This window comes from Scyliorhinus canicula, chromosome 11 (assembly GCF_902713615.1).
Source record: "Scyliorhinus canicula chromosome 11, sScyCan1.1, whole genome shotgun sequence".
NCBI classification, from domain to species: domain Eukaryota; kingdom Metazoa; phylum Chordata; class Chondrichthyes; order Carcharhiniformes; family Scyliorhinidae; genus Scyliorhinus; species Scyliorhinus canicula.
The window spans coordinates 117,291,520-117,307,132 of NC_052156.1; the positions used below are offsets into that span (position 1 = coordinate 117,291,520).

General features: G+C 45.9%; 1 protein-coding gene across 2 annotated transcripts in view; it reads left to right on the forward strand.

The window, feature by feature from the left end:
- Positions 1–15,613, forward strand: part of cwf19l1 (CWF19 like cell cycle control factor 1) — a 48,169-nt gene that overhangs the window by 25,130 nt on the left and 7,426 nt on the right. For both annotated transcript variants that reach the window (XM_038811183.1, XM_038811185.1), the window contains exons 10-13: positions 281–360; positions 2,174–2,383; positions 2,934–3,053; positions 14,355–14,452. In XM_038811183.1, the coding sequence (XP_038667111.1) occupies positions 281–360; positions 2,174–2,383; positions 2,934–3,053; positions 14,355–14,452 (508 nt within the window). The remainder of the gene's footprint in view (positions 1–280; positions 361–2,173; positions 2,384–2,933; positions 3,054–14,354; positions 14,453–15,613) is intronic.

Genomic DNA, 15,613 nt, shown 5'->3' on the forward strand with positions numbered 1-15,613 from the left:
GAATTTACTCCATTGTATTATTACTCATTTAATCAATTAAGGTTCTTTACATTTTCAATTTATTTGCGTTAGAGGGGGAAGACTATTTTAAAGAACACACTGTTTTGCAGCTTTTTATGCAATCCACAAACCAATTCATGTTTGCTTTTGCAGTTTTAAGATTTTATTCATTACTATTTTTTAAACCCCCTCACAAAAGTTATTGTTGTAGCAGACATTTTAGATGTATTCTTGATGTAAACGTAAGTGCACACCAAGCATTTCATATGTTTCTTTGTAGCTCAGCCCACGGGTCCTTGCTGGTTCTGCCTTGCTAGTCCTGAGGTTGAAAAGCACTTGGTTATCAGTATTGGTACGCATGTAAGTACTACACGTGCACTTCAGTGCTCTTCCTTGAAAGTATCTTCTAATGTAAACCTTTGGACATTGGTTGCTATTGAGGCACAAACGCATTTGAACACTGGCTTCAATTATTTAAAAATCCGCTATGATGTGTTTACTTGTAGTGTTGCTGTTGATGCTATCATTGATCTAGGTAGCAACGTTGTCGGGTAAAATGATCTGACACACCTGCATCTTGATTTGCTATGACCATCCTCTCTGATGAGACCAGAGGCAGTAGCACTAACTAATAAAAACTTATGGTTGCACAGTGTTCAGTATCTTTCGCACCTCCTCAAACTGAATATGCAGTAACACCTGAACAACGTTCAGGCTTGGGCTGATAAGTGGCAAATAACTTTTGCGTCACACAAGTGTGGGACAATGACCATCTCCAACAAGAGAGAACCTAACAATCTCCCTATAACATTCAATTGGCATTGCCATCTCTGAATCCCCCACTATCGGCATACTGGGGTTTACCATTGACTACAAACTGAACTGGACCAGGAAAAGAAATACTGTGGTTACAAGAGCAGGTCAGAGGCTGGCAGTTATGAGATGAGTAACTCGCCTTGTGACTCTCCGAAGCCTGTCCACCATCTACAAGGCACAAGTCAGGAGTGTGATAGAATACTCTCCAATGTGGTTTCAACAATACTGAAGAAGCTCTGCACCATCCAGGGCAAAGCAATCAGCTTGATCGACAACCCATCAATCCCTCCGCCACCACAGTGACAGTAGTGTATAATAGAGTCATAGATGTTTACAACCTGAAAACAGGCCCTTTGGGCCCAGCTTGTCCATGCCGCCCAGTTTCTATCACTAAGCTAGTCTCGTTTGCCTGCATTTGGCCCATATCCCTCAATACCCACTCTGCCCATATAACTGTCTAACTGGTTTTTAAAGGACAAAATTGTTAGTATATGCAAGATGCTGGGGGCCAGTTTAGCTCTGGGCTTAGCAGCAGGTTTGTGATACAGAGCAAGGCCCACATTGCGTGTTCAATTTTCGTATCAGCTGAGCTAATTCATGAAGGCCTCGCTTACTTGACTTTGCCCCTCTCCTGAAATGTGGTGACCCTCAGGTTAAATCACCCCAGTCAGCTCTCCCCCCTCAAAGAAGAAAACAACCCATGGTTAACTGGGACTATGACGTTTTTACTTTTACACAAGGTACAATGCAGAAATTCACCAAGATTCCTTCGATAGCAACTCCCAAACTGTGACCTCTACCACCTAATAGGACATGGGCAGCTGGCGCATGGAAACACCACACCTGAAAATGCCCCTCCAAGCCACACATTTTGATTTGGAATTATATGGCATTCCTTCACTGTTGTGGGATCACTGTGTGTAACTACAGCACATAGACTGCAGCAGTTCACGAAGGTGGCGCATTGTCATCTTCTCCAGGGCAGTTGGGGATGGGCAACAAATGCTGGGCCTGGCAGCGATACTTAACATGAAAGAATAAAAAATGCCTCTAAGAGTAGCCAGCAAATTTCAGACTGAGTGAACTTGGCACTTGACCGACTAATACAGACTAACAGCAAGAAAACAAAGTTGATTTTCACACAACAATCAATGTATTTGCAATTGCAATAGTTTCTTGCTCATGACAACACTGTGATATCATCTAAGAAACTGTTAAAGCTTGTGATTTGCCTTCTGTGTAACTTCATTCTCATTATGCAGATAATATTTGAATTGCTTAGAAGTTAAATAAGCCACCTATAAAATGCATTTATGAACTTTAATTATTGTAAATTCCTTTGTGTTTTGTTTTGCAGTGTTATATTGCCCTTGCAAAAGGTAGCTTAACCCCCGATCATGTACTTATTTTGCCCATTGGGCACCATCAGTCAGTCCTAGAGCTTCCTTCAGAAGTCATAGAAGAAGTAGAGAAGTGTAAACTGGCTTTGAAAAACTTTTACAAGAGCATTGGGAAAAGGTTTGTAATGTTTGAAAGAAACTACAGGAGTCAACACTTGCAGTTACAGGTAACTTTTAGCCACTTCTCAAATTTGTGTTAAAACTTGAACGGTTGTTGTACAAGCTGTAAAGTGCTAAATGTATGTACACAAAAGTAAACTTGTTCTTTCAAAATGGCAGCATTTGTCAAGTTGAATCAATTGTTCCTATTGAAGTAATGTTTCAAGGTTTGATGTACACATATTGTGGTTGATCTTCAATTGATTGGCTTGGAAGTAGCAGGCCAGTCCTAAAGTCGCCACAAATAATAATAATGAGTGGAAAATATTTTGTGAAGGATTATCAAGTCAGCTTATTCTTTTAGCTTTTCCAGCTCACACAACAATGCTCTTTTTTCATTAGTTTAAGTCTGAAATAATCCCAGATACTGTCTCTATCTGGTATGATGACAAGCTTTTCTGAGGGAATGAACATCCCAATGATGCTAATTTTTCTTATTTTAGATTAATTAGTAGAAAAATCTAAATATCTGATTTCTGTATAGTTGCTGATTTTGACAGTAATTGCGAGACTTCTGAGTATCGTTGAAATATGCTGTTTCTTGGCATTTTCATCCAGGTGGTTCCTGTCCCTATTCAATGTTGTGCTACTGATGATATTAAAGAAGCTTTTATTGTGCAAGCAGAGGAACAGCAGATGGAACTTTTGGAGATCCCTGAACATTCCGATCTCAAGCAAGTGAGTTTGTTCAGTGTGCTTCAGCAACTCAAGTGAAACACAAGCAACCTTATTTCTCCCACAGAGCAGTAAATGGTATACATATGAAATTGATGGGCAAGTACTCCAAGTTTGCCTCTCAAACTTTCCCCCAAAACAGCCATTACTATAAAGAGTTGGATAGGCTCCCTGACCTCCCAATAGATAAATGCACTGGTATTGAATTCAATTTCTTTGTCAGCAAGTTTCTGAGAGATGAAAATCCATCAGGATATTTGAGTCTCCAAGCTTCAATTTGTTTGCAAGTTATGTAGTGTACACTCTTCCTTCTTTTGACTTCTCCCATTTTACTTGGTGTCGCCACAATGCTGGTTGATCACCTTTCTCCATCTCTCCTGTCAGTCATCTGTTTCCTTTCCAATCCGCTGCATTTAAATCTCAACACTGCAGCTTTCTATCTGGTCTTAGGCCCTCCTCTTCTTCTCCCTGACAGTCCCATCTCTTGCATCACCATATTTATGCTACAACAGATGCCCATTTCAATCTCTTCTCAGCTACTCCCTTCAATCCTTCCACAATCTTCACTGGTGTCCTGCTTCCTGATCTTGTTCCTTTTGTCACTCCACACGCCCATCTCAGTATCTGCATCTCATTAGCATCCTGTCATTGTTCCTTTCCTTCGTGTAGCCAAAATTCCTGCACTAACGAGGCCAGTCTCAACTGTCTTGTCGTAGATTTGTCCTTTCAATTTCAGCGATACTTTTCTATCACCAGTTCACTGCACCTCTTCCAGTTAATCCAACTAGAATTAATCCGTTGCTTAATTTCTATTTTCATACTTCAATTTTCTGACCCACCCCCACCCCACCACCAAGTACTTGAAACTACTAACTTTTTCCAAGTCTTCACATATTTTTTCATTTAAAAAATTATCCTACTTTTTTTTTTATAAATGTTTTTTATTGAGTTTTCATATTTTATATATGACAAATTACAAATTATTAGAGAAAAAAAAAGAAAACACAAAAATTTAGCATGAATATTTACAGGTAAGCATCTTCATAACAACAATTGTGGCCGCCCCCTTTAGCCAGCATACATATAAAAATTATCCTACTTTTTTTTTATAAATGTTTTTTTATTGAGTTTTCATATTTTATGTATGACAAATTACAAGTTATTAGAGAGAGAGAAAAAAAAAAAGGAAAACACAAAAATTTAACATGAATATTTACAGGTAAGCATCTTCATTACAATAATTGTGGCCGCCCCCTTTAGCCAGCATACATATTTTACATTCCCCAATATGGCCGAGGCACATGTTTATAGGCATTTATTTATCGTTTGGTTTGGGCCTTGGCTTGCCATCAAACCCCCATACCGAGCCCGTAGCCCCCCCCTCCCCCCGGCTACTTTCCCCCGATTCCCGTCCATTTTCCCCTGGTTCTTGGCCACCCGACTATTCTTCCTCATGTACGTTGGCCACAAACAGGTCCCGGAACAGTTGCATGAATGGCTCCCACGTTCTGTGGAAGCCGTCGTCCGACCCTCGGATGGCAAATTTGATTTTCTCCATTTGGAGAGATTCCGAGAGGTCGGACAGCCAGTCTGCAGTTCTGGGTGGTGCTGCTGACCGCCAGCCAAACGGGATTCTACGGCGGGCAATCAGGGAGGCAAAGGCAAGGGCGTCCGCCCTCCTCCCCAGGAATAGATCTGGCTGGTCTGAAACCCCGAAGACCGCCACTATCGGGCATGGCTCCACCCTCACCCCCACCACTTTGGACATAGCCTCGAAGAAGGCTGTCCAGTACTCCACAAGTCTGGGGCAAGACCAGAACATGTGGGCGTGGTTGGCCGGGCCTCTCTGGCACCGCTCACATTTGTCCTCCACCTCCGGGAAGAACCTACTCATACGGTTTCTCGTTAAGTGGGCTCTATGTACCACTTTTAGTTGCGTCAGGCTGAGCCTTGTGCACGTGGAGGTGGAGTTGACCCTATGCAGTGCTTCGCTCCAGAGTCCCCACCCTATCTCCATCCCCAGGTTGTCCTCCCATTTCCTTCTTGTTGCGTCCAGTACGGTGTCGTCCCTATCTACCAGTCGGTCATACATGTCACTACAGTTCCCTTTCTCTAGGATACTTGCGTCCAGTAGGTCTTCCAATAGTGTCTGTCGTGGCGGTTGTGGGTACGTCCTTGTCTCCTTTCGTAGGAAGTTTTTGAGCTGCAGGTACCGTAGCTCGTTCCCCCCAGCTAGCTGAAATTTCTCTGTCAGTTCGTCCAGTGTTGCGATCCTGTCGTCCGTGTATAGGTCCCTGACTGTCAGTGTCCCCCCGTCCTGCCTCCACCTTTTGAAGGTGGCGTCGGTCAGTGCTGGTTTGAACCTATGGTTGTTGCAGATGGGAGCCTTGTCCGACATTTTGTACAGGCCAAATTGCTGCCGCAGTTGGTTCCAGGATTGGAGGGTGGCTGTCACCACTGGGCTGGTGGAGTGTTTTTTGGGTGGGGATGGGAGTGCTGCCGTGGCGAGGGCCCGGAGGGAGGTTCCCATGCAGGAGGCCTCCTCCGCACGCACCCACTCGGCTTCTGGCTCCTGGATCCATCCCCTTACTCGCTCGGCTGTTGCCGCCCAGTGGTAGAATTGTAGATTCGGGAGGGCTAGCCCCCCCCTGGATTTTGTTTTTTGTATGACCTTCTTTGGGATCCTAGCATTTTTACCCCCCCCCCCCCATACGAACGCCATGATATGTTTGTCCAGCGCTTTGAAAAAGGCCTTGGGGATGTAGATCGGAATGGATCTAAACAGGAAAAGGAACCTGGGCAGTACGTTCATTTTGATCGTCTGGACTCTCCCCGCGAGGGAGAGCGGGAGTGTGTTCCATCTTTGCAGGTCCTTTTTAACTTCCTCCGTCAGGCTGGTGAGGTTCCATTTGTGGATCCCTTTCCAGTCATGGGCTATTTGGATCCCCAGGTAGCGGAATTTATTTCGGGCTTGTTTGAACGGCAGCTCCTTTAGTGCTGCCCCCCCCCCCCCCCCCCCCTTTCGGGTGTACTGGGAAGATCTCACTTTTGCTCATGTTGAGTTTGTAGCCCGAGAAGGCTCCAAACTCTTTCAGGAGCGCTATGATTCCGTCCATGCTGCTTTGTGGGTCCGAGATATAGAGGAGCAGATCATCCGCATAGAGTGAGACTCTGTGCTCTCTACCTCCCCTTCGGATCCCCCTCCAATTTTTTGCTGTCCTGAGCGCGATTGCTAGCGGTTCGATTGCTAGTGCGAACAGCAGCGGGGACAGTGGGAAAATTATCCTACTTGACCAGATTTAAGAAATATAAGTGGGCTGGATTCTCTGTTTTTAGGACTATGTCCCCACGCCGTCGTAAAAACTGTGGACTATCACGCCAGGGCCATATATTCCTAGCCCTGCCGGGGGCTCGCATTGAACCAGCGTAAAACTAGTAGCTTTTGCTGTATATATGGGCCCCCGCACTTGCGGATCGGAGGCCACGCTTGCGCATGGCGATGGCCTCCAGCGGCCGCACCGTGCTCCATGGCGGGCTCAGACCACGGAGCTGGACCCTAAACATAGTGCCCCCGATCGGCTGCGCACCGGACCCTGAAGGCCCGGCCAAACATTGCCCAGCCGCGTATAAGGCCCCCCCACCCCCCTCCCGCCTCCGATCGGCCTGCCCCTGATTGCCCGCCCAAACATTGTCCGCCATGTATAAGGCCCCCTCTGCTCTCCGATCAGCCCTCCCCTGACCAGGGCGACCGCGGACTGAGTCCGCAGCTGCCACAGTAGTATCCCGACCGGCAGGACCATGTTAGACCCACGCCATCGGGACTTCGGCTGGTCGGGCCTCCAGCAATGGCCGGAGGTAGGTGATATGCGGCGATTACGCTGCTTTTCGGGGCCCGGAGAATAGGGGAACCGGCGCCGGTCCCGATTTCCGTGCATCAAAATGGATTCTCTGCCCCGGCGCCGGCCACGATTTTGCCGTCGGGGTGCAGAGAATCCAGCCAAAGTGTATTTTGATCTAGAATGATCAGTGGTAAATATCTGGCTTGATGCTTTTACATTACAACTGTTTTCAATTAAGCAAATAGAAGTCCTTAACTTTAATTTAAAGCATGCTTGTTAAAATAAAAATGGCACGTTGCCATTATGTTAAGTACTTAATCCTTTTGTTTAACTTTATATTCGTGTTGCAACAATTTGCATTTATACAGTGCTTTTCATGTTGTGAAAAATGTCTAGGCAGTCCCCAGGAATATTTTCAAACAAATTTGACACTGAACCACATATTCAGGTAGATGACCAAAAGCGAAGTCAACAATGTAAATTTGAGGAATGACATAATGAAGGGTAGAGAGGTGCAAAGAATTCCAGAGTTTAGGACCTTGGCTGCTGGATGCTTGGCTGCCATGGTCGAGCAATTAAAGTAGCAGATGTGAAGAGGTTGAAATTGTAGGAGCATAGATCGGAGTGTTGCAGGATTGGGAGAGGCTAATGATAGATAGGGGTAAGACCATAGAAGGAATTGAAAATAATTTATGCAAATTTTTTAATTGGTGTTGCAACATACTTAGTAATTCTTTGTGCTGCAGGGCCTTTGGTACAACTGTCCATATATCCTACAAGAAGCCCTGTTTACCCATCCTCACTAACTGATATTAGCTCCCTATTGTTCAACAGCTCATTTATAGTTCTCATTCTTGCATTTAAATCCCTTATGGCAGTGCTTCTCAAAGTGTGGTACGCATACCGGTGCCGGTACGCGAGCCATCGTCTGCCGGTACTTGGAGTGTTTCCAGAAAAGAAAGAGACAGTAATCCTGGATTGGCTTGTTTTGCTCACCGGTCCCTGGCACATTGAAAAACAAAACTGCCAGTCCGCCACATCAGTAGTTTGAGATGCACTGCCTTATGGTGTTGCTCGTTATGCTTTTCCTTAAGTTGCTCTGTTTTAATTACCTTTGCTCAAGAGTCACCAGGTATCTTTTTTTTAAGATAATTTTTATTGAGAAATTTTGATTTTATACAACATTGACGCACCTTAGTAAAATACCGAAAATAACAATAATATTAACAATCATATACATTCGCCCCATCCCCATGAACAACCCAGCATTTTAACAACAATGCAAATTAACACACTATAAAGTTACAGAATAAACACTACAATAATGCACCCCCCCCCCCCCCACCCCGGGTTGCTGCTGCTATTGACCTAGTTACCTATCTCTGAGCCAGGAAGTCCAGAAAAGGCTGCCATCGTTTATAGAACCCTTGTATTGATCCTCTCAGGGCAAATTTGACCTTTTCCAATTTTATAAATCCCGCCATGTCACTGATCCAGGTCTCCACGCTTGGGGGCCTTGCATCCTTCCATTGTAACAGAATCCTTTGACGGGCTACGAGGGACGCAAAGGCCAGGACACCGGCCTCTTTTGCCTCCTGCACTCCCGGCTCTACCGCAACTCCAAAAATCGCGAGTCCCCACCCTGGTTTGACCCTGGATCCAACCACCCTCGACACCATCCCCACCACACCCTTCCAGACTTCTTCCAGTGCTGGGCATGCCCAGAACATATGGGCGTGGTTCGCAGGACTCCCCGAACATCTGGTGCACCTGTCCTCACCCCCGAAGAACCTACTCATCCTAGTCCCGGACATGTGGGCCCGGTGCAGCACCTTAAATTGGATGAGACTAAGCCTCGCACATGAGGAGGAAGAGTTGACTCTCTCCAAGGCCTCCACCCAAGTCCCGTCCTCTATCTGCTCCCCGAGTTCCTCCTCCCATTTAGCCTTCAGCTCCTCCACTGACGACTCCTCCACCTCCTGCATTACCTTATAGATGTCAGACACCTTCCCCTCTCCTACCCACACCCCCGAAAGCACTCTGTCCATCGTCCCCTGCGAGGGCAGCAAAGGGAATCCCTCTACCTGTCGCCTAGCAAACGCCTTTACCTGCAGGTATCTGAACATGTTCCCCTGGGGAAGGCCAAATTTATCTTCCAGTTCCCCCAGGCCCGCAAACCTCCCGCCAATAAACAGGTCCCTCAATTTGCTGATGCCCGCCCTTTGCCACCCCCTGAATCCCCCATCCGTGTTCCCCGGGATGAACCGATGGTTGCCACCCAGTGGAGCCTCCATCGAGCCCCCTGTTTCCCCCCGATGCCGTCTCCACTGTCCCCAGATTCTTAGGGTCGCCGCCACCACCGGGCTCGTGTTAAACCTCTTAGGGGAGAGCGGCAATGGTGCCGTTACCATGGCACCCAGGCTCGTACCTCTACATGACGCCATCTCCATTCTTTTCCACGCCGCCCCTCCCCCCTCCATCACCCATTTACGCACCATTGACACATTGGCTGCCCAATAGTACCCCAGAAGGTTGGGCAGCGCCAGCCCGCCTCTATCCCTTCCTCGCTCCAGGAACACCCTCCTCACTCTCGGAGTCCCATGTGCCCACACAAAGCTCAGAATACTGCCGGTCACTCTCCTAAAGAAGGCCCTGGGGATAAATATGGGCAGGCACTGAAAAAGGAACAAGAACCTCGGAAGCACTGTCATTTTGACGGACTGCACCCTCCCCGCCTACGACAATGGCAGCATGTCCCACCTCCTGAACTCCTCCTCCATCTGATCTACCAGTCTGGTAAAGTTATGCTTGTGGAGAGTCCCCCAGTCCCTGGCCACTTGCACCCCCAGGTACCTAAAGCTCTCCCCTGCCCGCCTAAGCGGGAGCCTACCAATTCCTTCCTCCTGGTCTCCAGGGTGCACCACAAACACCTCGCTCTTGCCTAAGTTTAATTTATAACCTGAGAAGGTCCCAAACTCGGCTAGTAACTCCATCACTCCCGGCATCCCTCCCACCGGGTCCGCCACATACAGTAACAGGTCGTCGGCATACAACGACACCCTATGTTCCTCTCCACCTCGCACCAAGCCTCTCCACCTCTCTGAATCTCTCAATTCCATCGGCAGCGGCTCGATTGCCAGTGCAAACAACAAGGGGGACAAGGGGCAACCCTGCCTGGTCCCTCGGTAAAGCCGGAAGTACTCCGACCTCCTCCTATTCGTGGCCACGCACGCCATCGGGGCCTCATATAGCAGCCTTACCCATCTAATGAACCCTTCACCAAATCCAAACCTCCCCAACACCTCCCATAGGTACCCCCACTCCACTCTATCGAAGGCCTTCTCCGCATCCAGCGCCACCACTATCTCTGCCTCCCCCTCAATCGCTGGCATCATAATGACATTCAGCAATCTCCGCACATTCGTGTTCAGCTGCCTTCCCTTCACACAACCTGTCTGGTCCTCATGCACAACCCCTGGTACACAGTCCTCTATCCTGGTGGCCAGGATTTTTGCCAGCACCTTAACATCCACGTTGAGGAGAGATATGGGCCTGTATGAACCACACTGCTGGGGGTCCTTGTCCTTCTTTAAAATTAACGAGATCAGCGCCCGTGACATCGACGGGGGCAAAGTCCACGCTTCGTTGAGTGTCCGCACCAGCAAGGGGCCCACTAGGTCCACAAACTTTTTATAAACTTCCACCGGGAACCCATCCGGCCCCGGTGCCTTCCCTGACTGCATCTGCCCGATCCCCTTAACTAGCTCCTCCAGCTCAATCGGCGCACCCAGCCCCTCCACCTTCTCCTCCTGCACCTTCGGGAAAGAAAGCCTGTCAAGAACCTCTCCATTCCCCTCCTCTCCCCCGTTGGCTCCGACCGGTACAGTTCCCCGTAAAAGTCCTTGAAGACCTCATTCACCTCTACCCCCTTCCGCACCACATTCCCACTCTTGTCTCTCACTCCAGCAATCTCCTTAGCCGCATCCTGCTTACGGAGCTGATACCAGGTATCTTTCTGATACCACCACAAGGTTCAAAACCGAATACTGATCAATGACTCGATACACCAGTTAGTAAGTTTGAAATCTATGCACATTTATTTACACACACAGTCAATTATTACTCATGCATAAACTCTACTCGCTAAACTACAACTACTACTAAAAGCCTATACTTAGCTTCGAGTGCCCACTCAGTCAGAGGAACAATGGCCGTTGTCCGGTTCTGATACTGCTGGCTTCGAACTGGTATAGAATAGTAACTAGGAGCGTCTATCTCGTAGCGTGCGTTGACCTTAGACTTACTTGGCTGGTGCTTGGCGGGCCTCTCGTCGCGGAGAGCCAAAGGCCAAGGTGAAGGTGATGAAGAAGAGTAAGAGAGCGAACTGACCTTGGGAACTCTGGGCGGACCCTGGACTTGGTCCCAATTAATTGGACCATGTCCCAATCGTTTGTATCGATTCTCTCCAATAACGGGGTCATTCCCCAATCGCTGGGCGGGCTCTAGGTAACCGTTGGCCTGCCTTTCTTTTAACCTCCACTGGCGCCGGGGAGTCTGTCCTGGTACCGATTGTTTCAATGTTTCTTTTTGTCCCTGGAGATAGCTCATTACTATGCTAATGGCTTGTAGTTTCAATTCTGTCTGGGTTCTGCAAGTTCCAATCCACAGGAAACCTTGCACCTCCTTGTTTTTCGAGTGCTGTCCATTTTCCCCTGCACTCTTTGCGAGTATCCATTTTGGAATCGGGACGTGGCCACCCCAGGTGGCTACACTGGTTTTGCCCCCATTCCCTCACCCCCTTCATCGTATCTTTGCAGCTCTCTTCCCTCCACCCAGCTCTAGAACTCCCTTAAACCTTCATCCTAAACTCTGTTGCTCTAACTCTTGCCATTTATGCATTCTCTGACTTAATCGTTAGCAGATGTGCCTCTGGCAGCCTAGGATCCACTCTGCTGAATTCCCTCTGTAAAACCCTCTACCTGTCTACCATTCTCTTTAAAACCCAGATTTTTGGTTACCTCTCCTAATATCTTGTTTGGCCCAGTCATCTCTTTGATTTATCCTTTGGCTCACTGTCTACTTTTTGATTTCTTCCTCTTGGAAGCACCATCGGATTTCACTACATTAAAGGAATCTTGTAAAACCAAATAGTTTTACTGATGCCCGTTTTTAATATGTTTAACTGAAGCAGATTTGTACAGGTTTTTATAAATGTATGTGTAGTATATATTCTAATTTGTACTACTATAACTGACTAATTAGCAAAAAGCACTATACTGCAATTGTTCTGACCATTGCTGTGCAAGTGGTGTGTTTCTACAGCAGAAAGCATTTTAAATGACAAGGAAAAGTATTTAATTTAAACAATGAAATACAAAATAGAGTTCAATTTGATCTTTTTGTTATTTTTAAAATTTCTTTGCCAGTTTCAGAATTGACTTTAATTTTTAAATTTCTGATGGTAAGATGTAACAAAAAAAGTACTTGTGACGCATAACATTGTTTCGTTAAATTAACTTTGTAAAGAGACTGATTATTAGATTTGAGTTTGTGCAATGGAAAAGGTTTTATGTTTCAATTATTGGAAGATATCCAAGATGCTTTTCTTAGAAACTTGCAACAAATATTGCTGCAGCTGTTTCTGAATGACACTTGTAGGGCATGTTGCTAACCATCATGGAAAGACACAAACAGCAGATTGGTGTATTTAGCAGCTAATGCACCTGTGCTCATGTAAGACCCATTGTCAGCACCTTCTGTGAAATGTTAATGCTGTATTTGTTTCCATAATAAATGTTTCTTGAAGATCAGTGAAAATTTGCAGTTAACAGCCAGAAGTAGTATTTTTGCAAGCATGAATGGTGGGGGTGTGTATGTAAATACAGAACCTGGATTGCTTTATTCACTTGTGATGTTTTAGGCAGTTATTTTTCCTAGTTAATCTGACTGGTAAGAATGCCTATTGTAAGGTGAAATTTCAGATTGTTTTAATGTGTATAAGCATGCGGTCTAACATTCTACATTACCTGTAATGTAGGGGCGGCACGGTGGCAGTGGTTAGCACTGCTGCATCACAGTGCCCGGGACCCGTGTTCAATTCTGGCCTCGGATGACTGTGTGAAGTTTGCACATTCTCGCCGTGTCAGCGTGGGTTCCTCGGGGTGCTCTCGTTTCCTCACACTAGACAACAAGTTCTTCATCCAGACACACGGAACAGCCATGGGGACCAAATTCGCACCTCAACATCCCAACATCTTCATGCACAAGTTTGAACAAGACCTCCTCACCGCACAGGACCTTCAACTGACTTTATACACCAGATACATCGATGACATTTTTTTCCTTTGGACCCGCGGCGAAGAATCACTGAAACAACTACACGATGACATCAATAAGTTCCATCCCACCATCAGACTCACCATGGACTACTCTCTAAAATCGGTTGCATTCTTGAACACACTCATCTCCATCAAGGACGGTCACCTCAGCACTTCGCTTTACCACAAGCCCACGGATAACCTCATGATGCTCCACTTCTCCAGCTTCTACCCTTGCCAAGGTCTTCCCCACACCCCCACTACTTGCCTTCAAACAACCGCGCAACCTCAAACAAACCATTGTTTGCAGCAAACTACCCAGCCTTCAGAACAGCGACCACGTCACCATACAACCCTGCCATGGCAATCTCTGCAAGACATGCCAGATCATCGACATAGGTACCACCATTACACGTGAGAACACCACCCACCAGGTACGCGGTACATTCTCGTGCGACTCGGCCAGCGTTGTCTACCTCATACGCTGCAGGAAAGGATGTCCCGAAGCGTGATACATTGCCGAGACCATGCAGACGCTGAGACAATGGATGAACGGACATTGTGCCACAATCGCCAGGCAGGAATGTTCCCTTCCAGTCGGGGAACACTTCAGCAGTCAAGGGCATTCAGCCCCTGATCTTCAGGTATGCGTTCTCCAAGGCGGCCTTCAGGACGTGCAACAACGCAGAATTGCCGAGCAGACATTTATAGCCAAGAATGTACAAACTCCACACGGACAGTGACCCAGAGCCGGGATCGAACCTGGGTCCTCGGTGCCGTGAGGCAGCAATGCTAAGCACTGCGCCACCATGCTGCCCCTGTGCAGGGACTCTATGATCACTGTTGAATCTTGGGAATTTTTTGCCATCCCTATATATAACAATGGCTTTGAAAGAGATGGCCAATATATGGGCTGTTCAGGTCTATGAATTTGCTTCAATCTCATTTCATCCTGGGGTTATTGCAGCCATCAGTCTGGATTAAATAGAGATAGACTCCATAGTGAAAGGCCTGACTCACTGCTAGAATTTCAGCTGATGTAGCCTTCAACCAAAAATAAATTCCACGCTACATGTTAAAAATAATTTTTTTTAAATGATTCATATAAAGATTTGTAAAGTCACACTATTCAATTTGTGTTTTTGTAGATAATTCAACCTGGATCAGCATATTTCTATGTTGAGCTGGACAGTGGCGAAAAGCTGTTGCATAGAATCAAGAGACAATTCCCTTTACAGTTTGGAAGGTAAGAAGAATGGGAAATGATCTTGAGGATCTACCATTCTAGTGAATCTTTGTGTTGCTCAGTGTAGCTACCTGAATTGAATCTGAACAACCTTCATTGTAAAAGCTACAAGATTGAATTCTAACAACCAGAGAGCACTGAGCATAGACTGGACCCAGCTAAATGAAGAGAACATACGTTTAGTGATGTATAATATAAGTTTCCTAATGCACAGTATCATTTGTTTTTTTAATTTAAAAAATAAATAAATTTAGAGTACCCAATTCATTTTGTTTTACAATTAAGGGGCAATTTAGCTTGGCCAATCCACCTAGCCTGCAAAACTTTGGGTTGTGGGGGTGAAACCCACGCAGACACGGGGAGAATGTGCAAACTCCACACGGACAGTGACTCCGAGCCTGCATCGAACCTGGGACCTCGGCGCCGTGAGGCAACAGAGCTAAACTACTGCGCTACTGTGCTGCCCTCTGCACAGTATCATAAGCAACTGCTTCCCATGTATTTATTTGAATTCAGGATTTTTTTTAATCCCATGGTGCATTTTTTCAAAGCCATCACCGTCATTCTCACATTTTGTAAATTAGATCACATACTTGTTTTTTGCGTTCTTACTATACCTGTAAAAATCAGCATTATTTTGTCACAGCAGGTCTATTTTACAATTCTGTAAAACTAATCCCAACAATATGTTTAAGATTTTTTTAAAAACTCAGTTTTTGGTTTTGGACTAGTGACCTCCAGTGTATACAAGATGCATGCTGAAGTACACAGTATTGAAAACATATCAGTCTTGTGGATACCTGTATCCACAAATAGTAAGTGCAAAAGGATATAGTTTTTAAAATGTGTTACTTTTGGAAAAAGTTCAAGAATCACTATCCTAAACCATAATGATATAGCTGATTAGTTATCTGTGCCATCTCAACTCTTGAGATTATACTTTCATTAAACATGATCCAAGTTGAAGTCTATGTACATGTATGTTTTTGTCATGTTTTCTTTGTTGGTGATTTCTGTGGACTGAGGCAAATGACAATTTTGTGATTGATTGATTGATGTAATTTAACAACAATGCAGTACATTGTCAACAAAAGTGCTTCATTCGGGTTATATTTCACTTCACATTAAAGAATTGACATTTGCCTTTTTGTGAACTAATAA